The sequence below is a fragment of the Rhinopithecus roxellana genome, chromosome 13, assembly GCF_007565055.1.
Source record: "Rhinopithecus roxellana isolate Shanxi Qingling chromosome 13, ASM756505v1, whole genome shotgun sequence".
Lineage (NCBI taxonomy): Eukaryota > Metazoa > Chordata > Mammalia > Primates > Cercopithecidae > Rhinopithecus > Rhinopithecus roxellana.
In genome coordinates, this window is record NC_044561.1 from 54,734,850 (window position 1) to 54,758,199 (window position 23,350).

The following is a 23,350-nucleotide window of genomic DNA, read 5'->3' on the forward strand; positions in this document are numbered from 1 at the left end:
AATACAAAAAACTAGCCGGGCGGGGTGGCGGGCGCCTGTAATCCCAGCTACTCGGGAGGCTGAGGCAGGAGAATGGCGTGAACCCGGGAGGCGGAGTTTGCAGTGAGCTGAGATCCGGCCACTGCACTCCAGCCTGGGCGACAGAGCAAGACTCCGTCTCCAAAAAAAAAAAAAAAAAAAAAGGGAGCCGGAGAACAGAGAGACAGTAAGAGACTCAGCTAAGAGAGCTAAATATCCCCCAAGTGCTTCTTGAAAAACTAACCCTTTGTCCCTAATGCCCTTGATCTTGATTTTGAAACCTACCAGAAGAATTTGGGTAGCTAGCATTTGGGCTTCTTTGCTAGATTTTGTATTCCTTTAATTTGTTTGTTTGATTTGGTTTTGTTTTGTTTTGTTTTTTTTTGAGACGGAGTTTCGCTCTGTCGCCCAAACTGGAGTGCAGTGGCCGGATCTCAGCTCACTTCAAGCTCCGCCTTCCGGGTTCACGCCACTCTCCTGCCTCAGCCTCCCGAGTAGCTGGGACTATATGGTTTTGTTTTAGAGATGAGATCTTGTTCTGTCACCCAGGCGAGTGCAGTGGGTGCGATGATATAGCTCACTGCAGCCTCAAACTCCTGGCTAAAGGGCTCAGCGATCCTTCCACCTCAGCCTTCCAAGTCGCTGGAAATACAGATACAGGCGCCTGCCAGCACGCCTGGCTGGGTTTCTTGTTGTTGTTGTTGTTGGTAAAGTTGCACTTCACTATGTTACCCAGACTGGTCTTGAACTTCTGGGTTCAGGCAGTCCTCCTGCTTTGACCTCCCAAGGTGTTGGGATTACAGGTGTGAGACACCGCCCCTGGCCCTTCTCTAACTTTTAACACAATTCAGAGTACCTATTAAAATGTATAAACACACACACACACATATAAAAATATATATGTGTGTGTATTTATATAATATATATGTGTGTATTTATATGTATATATATGTATAAACACAAAGTACCTATGTAAACAAAGAGCCTATTATAAACAGATTATTTAGTTTTTTTTCCCCAAGGACTTTAAAACAGTTAATAAACTTCAAGTCAGTGACAAGTAAATAAAATAATGAGACAATTGGCTTGTTGCAGTCATGAGTATTGACAAGCCAGCGGCTATTTCCCTGCCTCCCTGGATGTCAGTGAAACTTTAGATGGCCCATGGCTGGTCAGTTTCTGTTCTTTAGGAGAAACAGGTGGGAAAGAGAGCACACTGGAAACATGCCACTCCTAAAGGGATTTCTACTGTATGACAGTTTACTTAAAAAAAATTTTTTTTAACCTGCCAGGAAAAAAAAAACAAAGACGTTGCTCTTTACTTAAAGGCCTCTGTGGCTATTCTGACCCGTCCAGTTTATTTGTTTGCCAAAAGCCCAGTAAACCCAGCCTCCTCCTAGACTGAGGTAGTGTTTTCTGGGCTTTTCCAGTTGCCAAGAGCTCCTCCCTCACTTCTTTTGCCTCCTGCTGTTCTCTTTCGGGGCCCCACCTCCCTTTGCCCCAAGGCATCTCTGCACAGGTCTCCGATTGGTGCACAGCACAGCCTGGCCTTTTAGGGACTGTTGTCGGGCATTTAAAGTGATAGGGAAATGGTCCAGTGGCTGCTTTTATCAACCAATCAAATATTTTCCTGACAGATCCCAAAATATTCCTGGGCCAATGGAGGGGGGAGCCCAAGATGCCTCTGCTGCTCCTTGCAGAGACAGAGCCTCTTAAGTTGGAGCGGGAGGGCCGGAGCTCAGTGGAGCCCTGGGCTGCCGCCAGCCCCGACCTGGCACTTGCTCGCCTGTGTCACTGTCAGGATTTGTCTAGCAGCGCATTCCCTAACAGGGGTGTGTTGGGGGGAGTCCTCTTTCCAACTGTCGAAATGGTTATCAAAGTGTTTGTTGCTACATCTTCTGGGTCCATAGCGGTAGGTGTCTGGTGGACTCTTTCTTCCTATACTCTTTTCTGAATAACTCAGGGTTGGAAGTATGGCCAACGTTGGCCTTCAGTTTCTTTTTTGCGTGTAGTCAGCTGTGGCTCTGCAATAAGTATGTGCGCCCTTTGCTTTCTGCATTTGATTTCATAGTGTAGAAAAAGCATGGAAAGGGTGTAATCTGGATGGTTGGATGTGAAAAGGGATTCGAGGAAGGAGGCGTGCTTGACGCTAGAGTTTTTAACATGTGATTTGTGTTGTGTTGCCTTGTGAATATCATAGAATCAGGGACTTTTTTTGTGTGTGTTTCTGCCATTCATTCTGCAGGGCTTAAACTAACTTAAAATTGCAAATAAACGACACTTTGTGTAACACTGTTTGGAGCGGATGATGAACCGGATTGCTTAAATGACTCCGGGGTGTAATCACTTGTATATGCCATGTAATGATGTAACCATACTGAAAGTGTAAAGTTAGCATGTGTAATATATTGTTTGAGGAAAGTGATGTCACAGTGACCAGAGCAAACGTCTCTCAGGCCACAGTTATAAACACTCCAGGCATTCAGATGGCCCCAAAATAAGCGCTAAACGCCGACCTCCATAACAGTGCTTTGTCTAATTTTCTTGAGACCATCCACCTCTTCAATTCTGGCCTTCATTCTGTGCAGGCTAGACCTGCCATAAGAAATAGGGGTGATGAAGTGACACTTTTCTCTTTGGAAATGGGTAAGACTTTGATGTTAGGGTTGAACACATATAGTGTCTGTCTGTCTGGGACTGATATTTTGGCCAGCATTTTAGCAGCAGTTAGGATGTGGAGAGAAAAAACAGTTTTATTAAACCCAAGAGTTACAGACGAGCAAGGCGGCTGTTTCCTTTTATATCTAGTTTCTGGAGGATCTCAGGTTTCTGCTCGGATTTCAGCAGCCACTCTGCCAGACATGGTACCCAGAGTAAGCCATTGGCAGGGGTGACAGCCCCAAAGGCAGCCGCCGAGTGCCACCATTCCCAGCCCCGAAAGTTCAAGAGGTTTCCGGAGAGGGTGAGAAGAAAACAAGAGAAAATATCTTGGCTGTCCCTTCTGCGAAGCACAACTGATGAGCGATTGTTTTAGTGATCTCTAGAACAAGTTAACCGAAAAAGATGAGGACCCACTCCAAATGTGAAACTCTGCAAAATCTTTTGTGGTTATTGATGACTGCTGAAACTTTCAGTTGATCTAGAAGAAGTGCATTTTTTGGCTATTTGGATAAAAATATTTTTTGGGAGGAAAATGGCTTTGGTGGGCTTTAAATATGTTGTTGATGCTCATTGCTGAAAACTTTACCTCTTACCTGCCAGTCCTCTATGTAGTCTGTAGACCTGGTCTACATATTCTTCAGAAGACAATAAATAAGTTAATGGATTTTTTAGGTTTATTTGATGTCCTGTATTCTTGAAGTTTGGGCCCATAATTTAGTTAGCTTCAGATGACCGGGAGATGCAACATTCATCCCGGAGTCTTGGAAAAGCCAAGTTAATTTTGGTTCCCTAAGCAAATGTTTCAGTGCCGTGTGTAACTGTGTGACCTTGGGAAAGTTACTTCGCCTTGTTAAGCCTCAATTTCCTTGTCTGTAAAATGAGGATAAGAATAGTGCCTACCTCATAGTGTTGTCATGAGGACTGATGAAATGATGTGCTTCGGTGTCTCGCATGGTGTCAAGTGTATATTAGCACTCAGGAAATGTTCTAATGATTAGTGAATGTTATTTATACTTACTAGCTACTATTAGTTAATATTAGTTGCTATTATAATTGTTACTTTTGTTATTAGTTACTGTTAATATTAATTAGGATTTCAGTTATAATTATTAGTTACTGTAATTATTAGCTAATATTATTTAGTAGATCGGGGTCTATGATCACTATGTGTGAGAAGAATTTTCCTGAAGCACATTTGTGGGAGAATTTCTGCCTTAGCCATAAGAATGAGAATTGATTATCCCCACGGTGTCAGTGCTAATGATTTTTTCATGGGTAGAGAAATGTCACTCAAAAGCTTCTTGGCAGGAAAACCCCAGAGTGGCTTCTTGTGCCCATGCTACTGTGTGGCAGTCAGTCTGCCAAGCCTTTCCTACTTATTTCTTCAGCCTGTACGTTTAAAAAATGGATTCTTGCCTGACACCTCATCAGTAAGGGCATTCTGACTTCTGTTGGTTGAATGAAATAAATGAGAAAGGAAAAGCAAATTGTAATCTCCTTTTGAGGAATTAAATACATGCAGCTGTGTATTACATCTCAATTTTAATAGTTGACTCTAAAGAGCTGTCGCACATTTGACCACGTTCTGGACAGATTTGGGTAAAGAGACCCTGGGGAGCAGGAGAGGGCGCGGGACTTCTCCCAGGACCCTCCTTTCTTCCAGAAGGCCACGGTGCGGCAGGGGGGACAAAGGGAGACAGTACAGTCCCTGCTGTCTCCAAGATGCACAGCCCCTGGAACTGATCTTTAAGGACAGACCCTCATGGTGGCTCTTGGGCTTCTCAGTCCTTTCTCCATCTTGATTGACAATGTAAATATCGTGGGAAAAATATGACTCTTGAATTAGATCAGTCTGAATGTCATTCCTGGAAAATTCATTCATTTATTGGAGCCTCAGCATTGTTATAAAATAGCCATCCAAATACCTATCTGGATGGCCCGTGTGACAGTGCACTGGGATGGTGGTGTGCTATATGGTGCCTGACAGTGTAGGTTTTCAGCCTGAGATACAGAATGCTTTTCCATGCATCATCATCTTCAGTTCCCACCAAAACCCCATGAGGAACGCATTGTTACATCCAGTTTGCAGATGAAGAAATTGAAGATCAGAACCCTTGCTCAGAAAGCAGCCTTCTAAGCTAGGATGGAAACACAGGTCGTCTCTGACTCAAATCCAGTGTGCTTTATACTACAGTACAGTTATCTCAGTTGGAAAGTCTCCTAACTGTACAAGACAATAAACGAGAGATGCCAAGTGAGTGGCATTAAGAGGCGCTGCTGTCAGATCACTCCAACACAGTCTAGTAGCTAACAGTGTCTGGGTGACTTTAGGATACAGAACAATACTTTCTTACAAGTAAATGTAACAGGATAGGAAAACGGAGCTCTCTGAGTGTTCACTGAGGTCCCAAAGGCTCCCAACAATGACACACACCCCAAGTACCCCCAGATCCTACCCAGGACAGACAGTGCAGCCTGGGGGGCCAGCATGGGCCATGGCACCCTGGAGGGTGGAGAAGGGGCAAAGGGGGAAAGGTGAAGAGTAGGAGTGTGTCCATGATGGGAACTGATGCGGTGCTGTGCACACCCCTCCCTCTGGGCCGTAAAGGGAAGGACTTTTCCAAGAGCTGATGCTGTGTCCCTGGGAGTCAGATCAGCAGGTGCTGTGAGGAGCTGTGCTTTGCAGGTCCAGAGGAGCTCCTTGATCAGGGACCCCGCGAGGGGGAGGACTTTGGAGTAGAGGGACCCCATGCTAGAGCCAGGACATAGGGGTACAGCAAGATGACAGTGCCAGCCAGGTTAGCTTCATGTGTTCACTCCCCTCTTCCCTTCTCTGGCCTAGATCCTAAGACCCTTTTCTGCAGGCTCCCAGCCCAGGCAGAACTCAAGTGCCCTGAATAGCCTGATGAGCAATGCATTGGGCCCTCTTTAAATGACTGGTGTTTGGGGGATCACAGGGGGCAAACAGATTTCATTTTTCTTTTTCTTTTTCTCTTTTTTTGGGGATGAGGGCTGAGAAACAGCACTTAACACAATGCCATGTGTCCAACAGTCCCACAGTGGACCTGGATGCAATTGCCTGTCTCGTGAGGCTTAATCGTAACATCGTCTTCCCCTCCCATTATCTCCATCTCTTTTTGCCTTTCTAATAGAAGAAACGTAAGTCAAGACTTTTGGAAATGTTTTTCATCTATTCCAAACTTGTGGAATAAAATAGAGCTTTTTTCCCATGCTCTGAGACATGGTTGGTAGAATGGAAATAATGTTGATGAGGTGGCTTGGACCTGGGCCAGCTGCCTCCTTCAGGCTCCCAAGAGGGTATCTTAGAAGGCTTTGGAGAAAAAGCAGACAGGGGTTTCAACTGAATAAAGGAGTTGCCTTCTGAATAGTTAATTAAAAGTAAAACTGCCTAAAATGAAGGCATCTCTAATCTTTGAAACAGCACAATGATCTCTGAAAAGATCTAAGGGAATAAGTGCTTTATAAAATGGCATGAATAGTTATGGACAGGTTGGAAAATATGTGTGGAGAATATGGTTAATTAAAATGATGATTTAGTCCAACAACCTGTCATCAGGTCTGAAGGGATTTTGTAATGTTGAAAATTCAGCCATGAAGCTGTGGAATTTGGAGCAGTTTCCATGTGGAGGCACAGAGGCCAGGCATCCACAGTACAGCTGTTGGAGGAGGGCACCTTGGTGGGGAGCACTTGCCTCCTCCTTTGGTTCTCATAGGCGTGATCCTGGGGAATTACCGGAGTCCATTTGCCAGAAGTTTAAGAGAAATTCTATCATTCCGCACCTTTCTGTCTATATTTATTTGTCCATGCTTGCCCCAAACTGCAATACCTTTGTTGTCCTGAGTCTTACAGATTCAGTAAGTGTTGTATTGTGGTGAACAGAGCCTTTAATTTACTGATCTAATGTTTTTAGTTCCATTATCTTTTTTATATTGATGGTAAGTGTTCATTAAATTAAATGTGTGTTTACCATTTATATGTTTATATATGATTTGTATACTTATTTATTTAAACTTTTATAATATATATTGACTTTATGTCAATTTTGTTTTAAAAATTAACATAGTAAATATAAAATTTTAAAAAGTTAAAAACTACTTGATATTAATTTATATTATATACTATATATACCATATATAATCAAATCACCATCAAGACCAAATTATATATAAATCACATAAATTATATATAAGTTATATTATATCATATAAATTACATAAAAATCTTATAGTTATATATAAAAATCTTATATATGATTATTAGATATTATAGTTATATATAAAAGTCTTATATATAAGATTATTATAATATAGTTACACATATAAATCTTATATGATTATAATATAGTTACATATATAAATCTTACTATATATAAGATTATTATATATTATATAGTTATATAATTTGGTCTTGGAGGTGATTTGGTTCTCGGGCTTAAGTATCCAGATTTGTCTTACCTTTCCTTATATTATGAAACACCCAGCTGGGCAACGTGGGTCTTGGGTCTTGCCTGTAATCCCAGCACTTTAGGAGGCCGAGGCAGGTGGATCACTTGAGCCCAGGATTTTGAGACCAGCCTGGGCAACATGGTGAAACTCCATCTCTACCAAAAAATACCAAAAATTAACCAGACATGGTGGTGTGTGTCTGTAGTCCCAGCTATTTGGGAGGCTGAAGTGGGAGAATCACTTGACCCTGGGGAGGTTGAGGCTGCAGTGAGCCAAGATCGTGCCACTGTGCTCCAGCCTGGGCAACAGAGGGAGACCCTGTCTCAAACAAAACAAAACAAAACAAAACAACACAAGAAACAAAATCCCCAAAGAAACACCCTAACACCGTATACGTGAGTCATTAAATTTGGCAAAAGTGAATAAAATAGATATTTTGGTTCACATATCTCTGAGAAAGGAGTTGAGTTTAGTTCAAAGAGGGTTTGCATCCAGATATTAGATTTGGGACAGGCATGTACCTTTTACAGCATTTGTTTGAAACCCTCAAAGTGTAGTCCTTCTTGTAAACAAGGCACATGGAAATGACAAGAGGCCCTCGTGCTCTGTAAAACATTTTTATGAGTTGTTTTTATATGAGATGAGAAGCCTTTAAAAAATTGAGATATTAGATATTTTCATGTCAAAGAAAATATTTAAAGTTTTATTTATTATTTATTATTTTTGTTTTTATTTTTAAATTTGAGATGGGGTCTTGCTCTGTCACCCAGGCTGGAGTGCAGTGGTGCAATATTGACTCACTGCAACCTCTGCCTTTTGGGTCCAAGCGATTCTCCTGCCCCACAGCCTCCTGAATAGCTGGGATTACAGATAAGTGCCACCACACCCAGCTAATTTTTGTATTTTTAATAGTGACAGGGTTTCACCATGTTGGCCAGACTGGTTTCAAACTCCTGACCTTGGGTGATCCACCTACCTCGGCCTCCCAAAATGCTGGGATTACAGGTATGAGCCACTGTGCCTGGCCTAAATCTGTCTTTTTTTTTTTTTTTGAGACGGAGTCTCACTCTGTCACCCAGGCTGGAGTGCAATGGCATGATCTGGGCTCACTGCAACCTCTGCCTCCTGGGTTCAAGTGATCCCACTGCCTCAGCCTCCCAAGTAGCTGGGATTACAGACATGCGCCACCATGCCTGGCTCATTTTGTGTTTTTAGTAAAGATGGGGGTTTCACCATGTTGGCCAGGCTGGTCTCGAACTCCTGGCCTCAGATGATCTGCCCACCTCAGCTTCCCAAAGTTCTAGGACTACAGGCCTGAGCCACTGCACCCGGCCAAGTTTTAATCTTACTCTTAATAAATGGCCATACTTTTGCCTCATTATCCTGAGTGTATTCTGTATCTACATTGTACCAATTAGTTCTGTACTTTTTTTTTCACCCAAACAAGCAATTTAAGAATCTATTCACATGAAGGACTTGGCACAACGTATTGTGCAAAGTAGAGAGTCAATAAATAACTGTTGATTGATTATTTGTCTGATTACACTTTGTTTCTCCTCCTTCCCTCCCTCCCTCCCTCCCTCCTTCCCTCCTTCCCTCCCTCCCTCCCTCCTTCCCTCCCTCCCTCCCTCCTTCCCTCCTTTCCTCCCTCCCTCCCTTCCTTCCTTCCTCCTTTTTTTTTCTTTTTTTTTTTTTTGAGACGGAGTCTCTTGTCGCCAGGCTGGAGTGCAGTGGCACAATATCTGCTCACTGTAACCTCCACCTCCCAGGTTCAAGCAATTCTCCTGCCTCAGCCTCCCAAGTAGTTTGGGCTACAGGCACGTGCCACCACGCCCAGCTAATTTTTGTGTTTTTAGTAGAGACGGGGTTTCACCATGTTGGCCAGGATAGTCTCAATCACTTTACCTCATGATCCATCCACCTCAGCCTCCCAAAGTGCTGGGATTACAAGCATGCACCACCACGCTTGGGCCTTTTATTTTCTTTCTTTGTTTATCTTTCTGACAGAGTCTTGTTCTATTGCCAAGGCTGGAGTGCAGTGGTGTGATCATAGCATTACAGCCTCCACCTCCCAGGCTCAAGTGATCTTCCCACCTCTTGAGTAGCTGGGATTACAGGCATGCACCACCCCTGTCTAATTTTTAAATTTTTTGTAGAGATGTGGTCTCTCGACAAAAATTAGTTTGCCCAGACTGGTCTTGACCTCCTGGGCTCAAGCGATTCTTCTGCTTTCAGCCTCCCAAAGTGCTGGGATTACAGGTATGAGCCACCGCACCTGGCCTGATTACACTTTCCGTCAGTTTCTCCCTGTGGTTATTAAAATGGGGTCCACAGAGTCTGCTGTAACTTATTTGCCAGTGTTTATAAAAGATGACATCACACATTTTCAGGAGTGAATTCTTTGAAGAGAGAAAGTTGTAATTGCTTTTGTAATTGTTTATGGGGAAGGAGTTCTAAGCTTGAGGGATGGCCACGTTGGTATGAACTGGCTACTGGCAGATACGGTCATTACACATTACACAGGTAGAGAAAGGATATTCAACCATGTTCCCTTAGGTGTGGCTGCACTGCTCTCAGAGAGGAGCCAGGTGTGAGCAGGAAAGGAGGAATCTGTGGGAGAAAAGGGTTGTTTGCTGTGTGGCTTTTTTATGTGCTGGGAGAAACATCCTCCAGCTTTTTCTAGCCCCTACTTGTGCCCTTCCCCTCCAATAATCTCTATGTGAGCTTTTTAATCTCCTGTAATATTTCTGAAGCTACTTTTAGTTCAATGTGACTAATACTCTTATTTTCATAACTGAATGAAATGCATTTTAGTGTGGGTATACTTGATATTTGAATTTCATAGTAAAGTATTTTATTTTATTATTTTGTTTTATTTTTTAAAAAGTAAATAAAAAAAAATTTTTTTTGAGACAGAGTCTCACTCTGTCTCCCAGGCTGGAGTGCAGGGCTTACTGCAACCTCTGCCTCCCAGGTTCAAGTGATTCTCCTGCCTCAGCCTCCCGAGTAGCGGAGATTATAGGCGCACACCACCACGCCCAGGTAATTTTTGTGTTTTTAGTAGAGTCAGGATTTCACCATGTTGGTCAGGCTGTTCTCGAACTCCTGACCTTGTGATCTGCCTGCCTCGGCCTCCCAAAGTGCTGGGGTTACAGGTGTGAGCCACCGCACCCGGCCTTCTCTTCTTTTTTTTTTTTTTTTTTGAGAAGGAGTCTCACTCTGTCACCCAGGCTGGAGTGCAGTGGCCAGATCTCAGCTCACTGCAAACTCCGCCTCCCGGGTTTACGCCATTCTCCTGCCTCAGCCTCCCGAGTAGCTGGGACTACAGGCACCCGCCACCTCGCCCGGCTAGTTTTTTGTATTTTTTTAGTAGAGACGGGGTTTCACCGTGTTAGCCAGGATGGTCTCGATCTCCTGACCTCGTGATCCGCCCGCCTCGGCCTCCCAAAGTGCTGGGATTACAGGCTTGAGCCACCGCGCCCGGCCTTTCTCTTCTTTTTTAAACAAAATTTTTATTTTATTTTTAAGAGGGTCCTGCTTTGTCACCCAAGCTGGAGTGCAGTGGGACAATCAGTACACTGTAACCTCAAACTCCTGGGCTCAAGCAATCCTTCTGTCTCAGCCTCCCAAAGTCCTGGGATTATAGGCATGAGCCACATTGTCTGGCTTCTTTTTTCTCTTCTTTCCCTTTTCCCAAATCCCTTGTCTTCCTAATTCTTACTTACTTTTTGGCCATTAAAGCTTTGCAAAAAATTAAAAGTATTTTGAAGACTGCAAAAAAGATACGAGAGAGTCTCTATTCCAATTAGGGCATGTTAAAAGACAACATTACAACTCATCTAGTTTTGTAGATTTTTTTTTTTTTTTTTTTTCCGACAGAGTTTTGCTCTTATTGCCCGGGCTGGAGTGCAATAGCACAATCTTGGCTCATTGCAACCTCTGCCTCCTGGGTTCAAGTGATTCTCCTGCCTCAGGCTCCCTGTAGTAACTGGGATTACAAGGCATGCGCCACCACGCCTGGCTAATTTTGTATTTTTAGTAGAGATAGGGTTTCTGCATGTTGGTCAGGCTGGTCTTGAACTCCTGACCTCAGGTGATCTGTCTGCCTCGGCCTCCCAAAGTGCTGGCATTACAGGTGTGAGCCACCATGCCCGGCCATTTGTAGATCTTAATTGGCTTCTGTGATTCCAGAATCTGGCAGCAGTCCAGGCCAAAAAATGGTTCACAAAGCTCTGCCCCATTACACGTGCAGGTTATATTTACCGCCAGAGAAAAGGAAATGACATTCAGAAAAAGGATGTGAGGTACAGATAGCTAGGTTGGGTTCTAACTCAGTGTTTGCCTTATTTGAAAGTGGTTTGAACAGTTGACCTTCTGTGATTGGCTAAAGCTTGTCTGCTGTCATTAACTGAAACTCAGTTCTGGTTACAAAGGCTAATTTCTAGTTAAGTTTTCAGTTTGTTTACGTACTAAGCTAGGTTGCAGTTCATTACCTAGGACTCCTATGGAGTCTTCTAAAGCCCAAATTTAGTTTTAACAGTTGATTATACAATAATTAATTAATTAATATTTTTTTGAGACAGAATCTTGCTCTGTCACCCAGGCTGGATTGCAGTGGCATGATCTCGGCTCACTGCAACCTCCACCTCCCGGGCTCAAGTGATTCTCCTGCCTCAGCCTCTCAAGTAGCTGGGATTACAGGCGTGTGCCACCATGCTTGGCTAATTTTTGTATTTTTAGTAGAGACGAGGTTTCACCATGCTGGCCAAGCTGCTGTCGAACCTTTGACCTCAGGCGATCCACCTGCCTCGGCTTCCCAAAGTGCTGGGATTACAGGTGTGAGCCATCGCACCCAGCCTGATTATGTAATAATTTAAACATTGATGATACTAAAATTTTAGAAATTAGTCATTTTGTTGACCCTTTATAACAAAGAGGTGTGATTCTATTATTTTCCTTGTTTGAATACTTAACAAAGTTATTTGTGTTGTATAGTGTAACTAGAGGAAGGATTTAATTTTTGTACATGTAAACACAATATTTTTCATAAACAGCCTAATAATATTTCTCTACTCTTGACCAGATTAGGAAGAAACAGCAAGAAGTAGTGGGTTTTTTGGAAGCGAATAAAATCGACTTTAAGGAATTAGATATTGCTGGAGATGAAGACAATAGGAGGTGGATGAGAGAGAATGTTCCTGGAGAGAAAAAACCTCAAAATGGAATTCCTTTGCCTCCCCAGATCTTCAATGAGGAGCAGTACTGTGGGGTGAGTATGTGCTTCTATTAAAAATCCTACTGTGTGTGTGTTTATTAGAAATTTTCTAAAGCAGATTAATTTTGAGTCAGCATTGGAAATTGTTCACAACTGTCAGGTCATGATCTATTTCTACCATCCAATAGCTGGATGGTAGATCCATTATGAATAATCAATATTTAAGATTTAGAAAAGGATAGAAACAATATCATGATGATTCAGAAGTTTTGGGGATCATTTCAGGTTCTTTCTTTTATTTTGAAGAATTGAGGTCATGTGTTCAAAAAAATATACATTTAGCTAGGAATTCTGCTCAGCCTTGCAGTGTGCACGCACGTGTATCTGCACAGGAACATGGTAAGTTTTCTCTGTCGCCCAGGCTGGAGTGTAGTGGTGCAATCATGGCTCACTGTAGCCTCTTTCTCCTGGGCTCAAGTGATCCTCTCGCCTCAGCCTCCTGAGTAGCTGGGACTGCAGGAGTGCAGTACCCCACCCAGCTAATTTTTAAGTTTTTTGTAGAGACGGTCTCCCTGTATTGCCCAGGCTGCTCTGGAACTCCTGGCCTCAAGTGATCCTCCTGCTTTGGCCTCCCAAAGTGCTGGGACTATAGGTGTGAGCCACTGTGCCCAGCAAGTTTTCACTTTTATAAAATTGACTTGTAGAAATAAAGTCTTACTATAGATAGAAGATGAATTTGTGTAACTTTAATTAGTTTGAAAACTCTTCTGGGCATTATGGTTATAACAACAATTTTGTTTTATACATTTGATAGTTCATTTCACCATAAGATCACTTCTTTTTTTTCCCGGAGTTTATAGATCGTACTTAATAAATCAAGTTGTTGGAAAGAAATTTTTTCTTTTCTTTTCTTTTCTTTTTTTATCTGAGACAGAGTCTTGCTCTGTCGCCTAGGCTGGAGTGCAGTGGCGTGATCCTGGCTCACTACAAGCTCCACCTCCTGGGTTCATGCCATTTTCCTGCCTCAGCCTCCTGAGTAGCTGGGACTACAGGTGCCCGCCACCACGCCCGGCTTATTTTTTGTATTTTTAGTAGAGACGGGGTTTCACCGTGTTAGCCAGGATGGTCTCGATCTCCTGACCTCATGATCTGCCCTCCTTGGCCTCCCAAAGTATTGGGATTACAGGCGTGAGCCACTGCGTCTGGCCTATTTTTTCATTTCTACCTTCGGAGAGGTATTTGTAGTTTATCTTACAAGAAGCTTTGCTTAATTTGCTTTTCTGTGGTCTATGGACACACTTACAAAAGTACATTCATGAAGAACAGGGCTTTGTTTCCAGAAAGTAAGTAAAAATCATTATTTTTATTGTATGCTCAGATTTTAAAAGGAGACTCAAAAGTTCTGAAGGATATGCAGGCTTAAAATAACATGAGTCTGGATAGTCAGTGTCCCTTTCTACATGATTAAAATGTATGTAACTATTATTTAAGTGGTCTCCCCAGCTTCTGAAGATTCTTGGTCAACCCTATGCCGTGCCTGATGATGGCAGCAGGTGGAAGGAGACCCCAGAGAAAAGCAGTAGATTTCAGTGGGCAGTGAGGGGATTGGGCGTCAAGGGTAGTCCTCAGTGCCTTCCTGCCTCTGCCAGTTTGAACTTCTGCTACTCTACGCAGAGCAAATGAAGATATTATCCTGAGAGCCAGGGTAGACAACTGTTAGACTGAGAAAGGAGACACCACACTGGAAGCCAGGCACAGTTGAGGCCAGGCTCCCCGCCTGACAGAGGAATGTGAACTGGAAAGAGCAGACACGTCTGTTGATAACAAATTGGCATCTGTGCATTTTAGTCCAGGTAAGGGCCAGAGTGCCTGCCTGGGACCAAGTTAGCCTGGGCCTGACTGAACACAACCAAAGAGAACCCGGATCGTTCAGCACAGAGGTGCCCATTTAGCACAGGAACGCGTGTCTCCGGGCACTCAGGGCTGTAAGGAAACACAGGATGCAAACCTAATTAGGGTGGGGAGAGGGCTTTTCAACGTATCGATGTTACTGAACAAACTGTGTTATGTTCCTAAAATTTATTTTGAAATATGCTGTATGTGATAAGAAATATATAATTTAAACAGGAGTGATACAATGAGCGACCACTGTATGCACCATCCAGTTTAAGACGGACAAGATACTATTACCGGAAATGTGGAAGCTCTCTGTGTGCTTCTCCCTGATCACATCCCTCGCCCTCTGCACCAGTGATAGTCATTGGAAAGAAAGGGTCTTGCTCTGTCACTCAGGCTGGAATGCAGTGGCACGATCATGGCTCTTCGCAGCCTCAACCTCCTGGACTTGATCAATCCTCCTGTCTCAGCCTCCTGAATAGCTGGGACTATAGGTGTGCGACACCACACCTAGCTAAATTTTGTATTTTTTGTAGAGATGGCATCTCCCTATGTTGCCGAGGCTGGTCTTGAATTCCTGGGCTCAAGCAGTCCTCCTGCCTTGACCCCCCCAGCGTGTTGGGATTACTGGTGTGAGTCACTGTGTACAGACCTTATATTTAAAAACCTTTGTCTTCTTTTACCTCCCTGAATATGCACATAGTTTACTATGACCCATGTGTTGCCATTGCAATCCCCTATTCCCAAAGAAATATAATTTTCTTTTAGAGAGCGTTTCGTTCATCTGGGAAGCTCGCTAGGCTTGGGCTCTTCTCTGCGGGAAATGTTTGTTTCCTTAATGAATGGACTCTTTAGGTTTTCTACTTTTTCGTAAGTTGGTTTTCATAATTCTGTTTCCATACATTCTAAGACGGCTAGTTTGTTTGTTTGTTTGTTTTTGAGAATCAGGGTCTTTGTGTGTTGCCCAGGCTGGAGTGCAGTGTTGCCATCATGGCCCATGGCAGCCTTGAGCGTGTTTTTAAATTTTAAAGTCTAGTATAACATTTTTTTTCAAAATTAAGAGGAAGGTACAGAAATCTCCTGTATATCCCCTGTTCCCACACATGCAGAGCCTCCCCCATTATCAACATCCCCCAAAGTTTTGAATAAGATATTCTTAAGACCTGTTTAAAATAGGTAGTTATGTCCTCTCTTCATTCCTAATGTTTCTAGTGTGTCTTCTCTGATTTTTTTTTCTTTAATTTATGTTGCTCATAGTTTTTGTTTGTTTGTGTGTTTTTGGTCTTTCGGCTTATTGATTCTTTCTGATCTCTCTATATTTATATCTTTATAGCTAATTTTTCTCTTATTTTTAAAATTTCTGCTCTCGCCTTTATCATTTGTTGCTTCTATACACTTCGTTTTTTTTCTCCCCTTACCTTAATGTTCAGTTAGATGCTTAGCTCACTTTTAACCTTTTTTCCTTCTCTAATGTAAATATTTAAGGCTAGACATTTCTCACTGAGTACTGTCAGTTCATTCCATATATTTTGATATACAGTATTTTCTTTTGTTTTGTTTTGTTTTCACTTTATTTATTTATTATTATTATTTTTTGAGATGGAGTTTTGCTCTTGTTGCCCAGGCTGGAGTGCAGTGTCCTGATCTCAGTTCACTGCAACCTCTGCCTCCCAAGTTCAAGTGATTCTACTGTCTCAGGCCTCCTGTGTAGCTGGGGTTACAGGCGCTACCATGCCCGGTTAATTTTTTGTATTTTTAGTAGAGACAGGGTGTCATCATGTTGGCCGGGTTGGTCTTGAACTTCTGACCTCAGGTGATCCACTGGCCTTGGCCTCCCAAAATGCAGGGATTACAGGCGTGAGCCACTATGCCCGGCCTGCAGTATTTTCTTTATTGTTAAGTATAAATGTTAAAACATTTATACCTTTCTTTTTTGACCCATGCATTGAAATTATGAGTATATTTGGAGTTTCTTCTACTTTGTTATATGCTTTTAATTTTTCTCAGTTTTGCAGTTTTTTTAATCCTTTCTTGATATAATTTTACTTACTAAAGTCTCTTTTTTCTAATTTTATTTTGCCCTTTACTCAATTCAAATAATCTATCCTTTTAGTGGTTAACTTAGCTATTTTAACATACATACTTAAATTAAAGATAATCAGTATCCTTACTTTTGTCCCAAACTTTTTTTTTTTTTTTTTAAAGACAGAGTCTCACTCTGTCACCCAGGCTGGAGTGCAGTGGTGCAATCTTGGCTCACTGCAGACTCCACCTCCCAGGTTCAAGCAATTCTCCTGCCTTAGTCTCCCAAGTAGCTGGGATTATAGGCACTGCACCACCATGTCCTGCTAATTATTTAATATTTTTGGTAGAGATGGGGTTTCATCATGTTGGTCAGGCTGGTCTTGAACTCCTGAACTCAGATGATCTGCCCACCTTGGCCTCCCAAAGTGCTGGGGTTACAGATGTGAACCACCGCACTCGGTCTGTCCCAACCATTAAAAGGGCCTTTAGACACTTTAACCCTAATCACTCTGTCTGTTTACATGTGTTTGGTTTTTCAGTATTTCAGTTGGCCTCTCATCCTGCTCCACAAATTAGGCATTTCTATTTATTGGTTGTACAGTCAATGTTTGTTCAGATTTAGATTTACCCACGTATTTACTATTAATTTTATCTTCTTGAATCTCAGATATTCCATCTGGAATTATTTTCTTCTTCCTGAATACATCCTATAAGTTTCTTTAAGTGAAGGTCTCTTGGTGGTAACTTCTCTAAGGTTTTGTTTGTTTAAAAAATGATATTTTCGCTGGGTGCGGTGGCTCACGCTTGTAATCCCAGCACTTTGGGAGGCCGAGGTGGGCGGATCACAAAGTCAGGAGATCGATACCATCCTGGCTAACTCGGTGAAACCCTGTCTCTACTAAAAATACAAAAAATTAGCCGGGCATGGTGGCGGGTACCTGTAATCCCAGCTACTTGGGAGGCTGGGGCAGGAGAATGGCGTGAACCCAGGAGGCGGAGCTTGCAGTGAGCCAAGATCGTGCCACTGCACTCCAGCCTGGGCGACAGTGCAAGACTGCGTCTCAAAAACAAACAAACAAAAAAATTATTTTCCAGACGACTGTCTTTCTTTCACCTTCATGCTTGAAAAAATAGTTTTACTGAGTCTGGAATTCTGGGCTGATTGTTCTTTTTTCTAAACACATTGAAATTATTATTTTACTTTCACCTGGCCTCTATGTTGTTGTTGAGAAGTCAGCTGTCAGTCTCATCACTATTCTTTTATTGGGAAACTTTCTTTTTTCCTTTTTCTTTTCCTCCCTTTCTTCTTCTGTCCATCCTTTCTTCTTTTCTTCTTCCTCTTCCTCTTCTTCTTCCTCTCTTTCTGGTTGCTTTTAATAATATTTCTCTACGATGTGTCTAGGTTTAGAGTTATTTTTATTTATCTAGTTTAGAATTATTTATTGGGCTTCCTGAGACTAAGGGTTGTTATCTTTCCATAAGTCTAGAAAATTATTAGTAATTGGCCAGGAGAGATGGTGCATGCCTATAATCCTAGCACTTTGGGAGGCCGAGGTGGGAGGATTGCTTGAGCCCAGGTGTTTGAGACCAGCTTGGGCAGCATGGTGAGAGCTTGTCTCAAAAAATTAAAAAAAGAAAATGTTTAGCAATTATATGCTTGAGTTTAGGTTTTCCTGTATCATCTCTATTTGCTTCTCTAAGAGCTCCTATATGACATTTATTAGAACTTCTCACACTGCATTTTCATGCAATAATATTTCCTCCACATTTTTCATCTCTTTTTTCCTCTCTAGATTGTTTATTTATTTTTTTATTATTTTATTTATTTATTTATTTTAAATAGAGACAGAGTCTCACCATGTTGCCCAGGCTGGTCTTGAACTCCTGGGCTCAAATAATCCTCCCTTCTCTGCCTCTTACAGTGCTGGGATTCTAGGCATGGGCCACCACACCCAGCCTGGATGATTTCTTTGATTGCATCTTCCAGTTAGCTAATTTAGCTAATTTACTCTTCAGGTGTTTTTGTTTAATCCACATATTGGGTTTGACAATTCCGCTATTATGTCTTTTTATTTTCGGGAGTTCTTTTTGGTTCCTTTCTAAATTTGCTTGATTGTTCTCTCTAGGTATTTATTCTGTCTTTGGGTTTTTCTTTTATTTCACTAAATATATTAAATATAGCTGTTTTATATTCTTTGCCTGATAATTCCAATATCTGATTCTGATTTTTAATTCCGCCTTCTGTTATTTCTTCTTGCTCTCACTCATGTTTTCTTTTTATTCCCTTATTTATATTGTAACTTTTGACTTCAAACCGGTCATTTTTAAAAACTTTGTTTGTGGCTATCTTAGTCTGTTTTGTGCTGCTGTAACAGAATACCACAGACTGGGTAGTTTATAAACAATAGAAGTTTATTTAGCTCATGGCTCTGGAGGTGGAAAGTCCAAGATCGAGGGGCAGCATTTGATGAGGGCTTTCTGGCTGTGTCAAACATGGCTGAAGGCATCACAGTAGCAAGAGAAGGGGAGAGATATAACTCGGAGCCTCAAGCCTTTTTATAAATGTCATCAATCAGTTCATGAGGATGGCCCCCTTATGGCCTCAACAGCTCCCCTTAGGCCCCACCTCCCAACACTGTTGCACTGGGGATTAAGTTTCCAACACATGCTTTCTGGCGGATACATTCAAATCACAGCAGTGGATACTCTTTGAGGCCTGGAGTTTATTTCTGGCAGTTTCCTTAGAACCGTATCAAACTTAGACACATCTTAAACTCAGATTTCCTTTTAAGATTTTTTAGGATCACACATGGCATGGGAATTTGAACTGTAACCTCTCGTGAATTCTACCTGTGGTTATAAATTCTCAGAGGAGAATATTTTCCCCTCCACCCAGAAGCAAAGTTGAATCAGGGACGTTTCCTTCCATTCTGTTCTGTCTGGCAGGGTTATTTCTCATTCACATTTACTTTGAAGGCGGAACCCTCTGGAGTTCTGGTGTGTGTGCTTTATGAAACTCCCCACCTTGACGAGGCTCTGGGCTTTTTCTACTTCCCCCTTTTTCCTCTTCAGTGTCAAAGTGATGATCAAGGTGTCCTGTGTGTGTCAGAAACTCTCAGCATGAATGGTGGCTTATGGTGTGTGCTTACTCTCAGGATTCATGCTCTCACTGGCCAGAGTCTTTTCTGCCAGCTCAGCAGTGTATTTATACTTTTTTTTTTTTTTTTTTTTTTTTTTTTTTGTTGAGACGGAGTCTTGCTCTGTCGCCCAGGCTGGAGTGCAGTGGCCAGATCTCAGCTCACTGCAAGCTCCGCCTTCCGGGTTTACGCCATTCTCCTGCCTCAGCCTCCGGAGTAGCTGGGACTACAGGCGCCCGCCACCTCGCCCGGCTAGTTTTTTTTTTTTTTTTTAGTAGAGACGGGGTTTCACCGTGTTAGCCAGGATGGTCTCGATCTGCTGACCTCGTGATCCGCCCGTCTCGGCCTCCCAAAGTGCTGGGATTACAGGCTTAAGCCACCGCGCCCGGCCTATACTTTTTTTTTTTCTTAACTGGGTTAAGAAAAAATTTTTTGAGACAGCTTTTTAGGGCCTCTAATCTGCCATAATAGCAGAACTGGGAGTTGAAAACCTGTTTTAGGTTCATTATTTTCTACATATTATTTGGTAGCATAAAGTCAAAGATAATGATGAATTGTTCTTCAGCCTTCTGAAATTCTGAAGAAGGTATTTGGTCTTAAATTGAAGCAAAAGACTAATTCACTCAACTATAAGAAAATCTTTCTTGCCTTGAAATCTAGAGTTGGCTAACTAAAGAAGTTTTCAGAACTTTATATATGGAATTTTTGGGAAATAGCATAGATTTACTTTATTACATTTCACCAACTTAATACTACGACTACTACTATTAACGCAGTATCTCATGTAATCTTTTAACAATGATTAGTAAGCATGTACTCTGGGAATCAATCAGAATTTCTGATACCAAAGTTCCTGCATTACTCATGTTGTTCTATTCCTTTCAACCAAGATTTGAGGCAGCTTTCAAACATGTATTCAGTATCAAAGAATAAAATTAATCACTGAGAGACTTGAGGCAATGGATAGGGAAACAATAAAGCTTTAAGTAAGAGTAACACTTGGAATAAGTGGCTCACACCTGTAGTCCCAGCACTTTGGGAGGCCGAGGTGGGTGGATCATCTGGGGTCAGGAGTTTGAGACCAGCCTGACCAACATAGTGAAACCCTGTCTCTACTAAAAATACAAAAATTAGCTGGGCATGGTGGCACGTGTCTGTAATCCCAGGTAGTCAGGAGGCTGATGCAGGAGAATTGCTTGAACCTGGAAGGTGGAGGTTGCAGTGAGCTGAGATTGTGCCACTGCACTCCAGCCTGGGAGACAGAGCGAGACTTTCTCTCTCTCTCTCAAAAAAAAAATAAGAGTAACACAGGAATCCTTTTTTTCTCAATAACTGTGACCTGTATTTAGTTTTAAGCTGCTTTTTTTTTTTTTTTTTTTTTTTTTTTTTTTTTGTGAGACAGGGCATTGCTCTGTTTCCCAGGCTAGAGTGTAATGGCACAATCACAGCTCACTGCAGCCTTGATCTGCCAGGCTCAAGTGATCCTCCCACCTCAGCCTCCCAAGTAGCTGGGACCACAGGTGTGTGCCACCATGCCCGGCTAATTTTTGTATTTTTTGTAGAGACAGACTCTCACCATGTTGTCCAGGCTAGTCTTGAACTCGTGGGTTCAAGGGATCCTCCCATCTTGGCCTCCCGAAGTGCTGAGATTAGAGGCATGAGCCACCACGCCTGGCTGGTTTTAAGCTTTTTAACATACACTAAGAGTAGGGTAGGCAAAGAACAACTAAGTTGTTTTGTGTGCTGCCCTGTTAAATGAGACAAACGCTTGTGACTTCGTGAGCCTTTTTGCAACACTGTTGAAATTGCATCAAGGCCTTGATGACAAAGATTGGTAGCAGTAAAGTAGCCTGGGGGAAGATTGTTTATGTTTTAATTATAAAAACTGAAACTCTTCTAAGCTATTGACAGTTATGTTACTGGGAAGGTGGTTTAGGGCTGGACCTGCCTGGTGAAGGACTGGCCCTGATAGGATCCGGATGGGGTGGGAGCTTCACTGAGCATCAGATTTCAATCCACTACCAAGTTTCCGATCACTCCAGTTGTTCCCATTTTGCCAAAACAGTCGCCCTCTATGCCCCCGATGGTCTTGTGCCTGTTCATATTGGGAGGGCCTGAGATGCATCTGGGCCCTTAGGGATACTTTAATCACAGTGTAGACAGCCTGTATCATCTCAGTCTCAGCTGATCAGGGACCAAATGCTTAGAGCCAGATTATAAGTAAACCAGGTGGTGGTGTGAAACTTGGAAAAGCCATTTACTGCGTATATTTGGGTCCTGTCAGCAATTCCTGGACATGGGTAGGGGTGTGTGTGTGTGTGTGTGTGTGTGCGCGCTCTTGCTGTGGTATACAGGCACAAGTAAAGTGTATAAAAACAAATGTAAAGTTCATGCTTAGATTTCTTAACTCTGGAGGTTAGTCATCTTTGACAAAGCAAACTGGGATGATTTTTGTGTGAGCTTCCAACTTAAGAACTAATAAATAAAAAGATCAGTTTCCATAAATAAACTGGCTCACAAGTGTGCAGTCGTTTTAAACTTTCTTTTTCTTTGCTTCAAGGATTTTGACTCTTTCTTCTCTGCAAAAGAAGAGAATATTATTTATTCCTTCCTTGGTTTGGCTCCTCCTCCAGACTCAAAGGTAAGTTTGAACAAACTCTATTGGGGTTCAAAACAGGTAATACTAAATGAAGGTAGAAATCTGCATCCAAGACTGCTTAAGAAATGATGATTTTTAAATTCCCATAATTTTAGTACACTTCTTATTCTGATGAAGTCCTATGCATAGAGAGAATGCAGTTTTTACTAAAAAAAGTTCCAAAATTATGCTTTTTATATTTATGCTATGTTTTCAACTTGTTGTGGTAAATTTTATAATACCTAAGTTAGGAAATATCATTACTTTGAATAAACTTAAGTGCATTCATTAAATATGTAAACATTTGAGCTCCCAAGTTGTGTTTATACAATTATTTTGTTTTGAATTGATTTCTCATATAGCTTTATATGAGTTAATTTCATAATGATATATGCCCTTATATTATTTCTATTTATTTATTTTTGAGACGGAGTCTCGCTCTGTCACCCAGGCTGGAGTGCTGTGGCCCGTTCTCAGCTCACTGCAAGCTCCGCCTCCTGGGTTCACGCCATTCTCCTGCCTCAGCCTCGCAGATAGCTGGGACTACAGGCGCTGCCACGTCGCCCGGCTAGTTTTTTAATATTTTTTAGTAGAGACGGGGTTTCACCGTGTTAGCCAGGATGGTCTCGATCTCCTGACCTCATGATCCGCCCGCCTCGGCCTCCCAAAGTGCTGGGATTACAGGCTTGAGCCACCCCGCCCGGCCTATTATTTCTATTTAAATGAACCAAACTGCATTTTAGTCTCATAAAAGTGGGACAGGTAAGATCTCGATTCAAGAACAAGGTAGGTTTTATCAGGTTTTTTTCTTCCAGTGATGTCTCATCTTTGATTATGTGTAATTAAATAGAGAATTATGCTAATAAAGCAGGAACTGTGAATTTGACTTGTGTGCATGTTTAATTCATGAGACTTGCTAAGACTTGCTGATGGATTGAATGTGGATAGGGATGGATTCCATGATGACTTCTAACCAGTGGGTGTAAAAATCCGCTCTGAGAGAGGACCATATTGACAGGAGAAATTAAGTTTGAGACAGCTGAGCAAAGAAGTGAGGTAGGCAATTGTATGCTGATCTGTGTCTCTGCAAAGTCTGGTTGGAGACACACACGTGGAAGCTGTGAGTGTGTAGATGGAGCTGAAGTTGTGAAAAGTGGATGAAACAAAGTAATGAGTTGACAGGAAGGAGACCAGAGTGGGGGCTGTCTAAGGTAAAACAGACTTTAGAAAATTATGTGGAAAAGTTAGAGCAGATGAACTTATTTGCCAGTGTGCAAAGTGTCTGGGATCAAT

At 42.1% G+C, this 23,350-nt stretch overlaps 1 protein-coding gene across 1 annotated transcript in view; it reads left to right on the plus strand.

The window, feature by feature from the left end:
- The first annotated feature begins 1,624 nt into the window (after window positions 1-1,624).
- The window catches only part of SH3BGR (SH3 domain binding glutamate rich protein), a 53,532-nt gene continuing 31,806 nt past the window's right edge, over window positions 1,625-23,350 (plus strand). Inside the window, exons 1-3 of the mRNA XM_010368706.2 lie at window positions 1,625-1,930; window positions 12,230-12,415; window positions 21,980-22,060. Of these exons, the coding sequence (XP_010367008.1) occupies window positions 1,697-1,930; window positions 12,230-12,415; window positions 21,980-22,060 (501 nt within the window). The 5' untranslated portion in view covers window positions 1,625-1,696. The remainder of the gene's footprint in view (window positions 1,931-12,229; window positions 12,416-21,979; window positions 22,061-23,350) is intronic.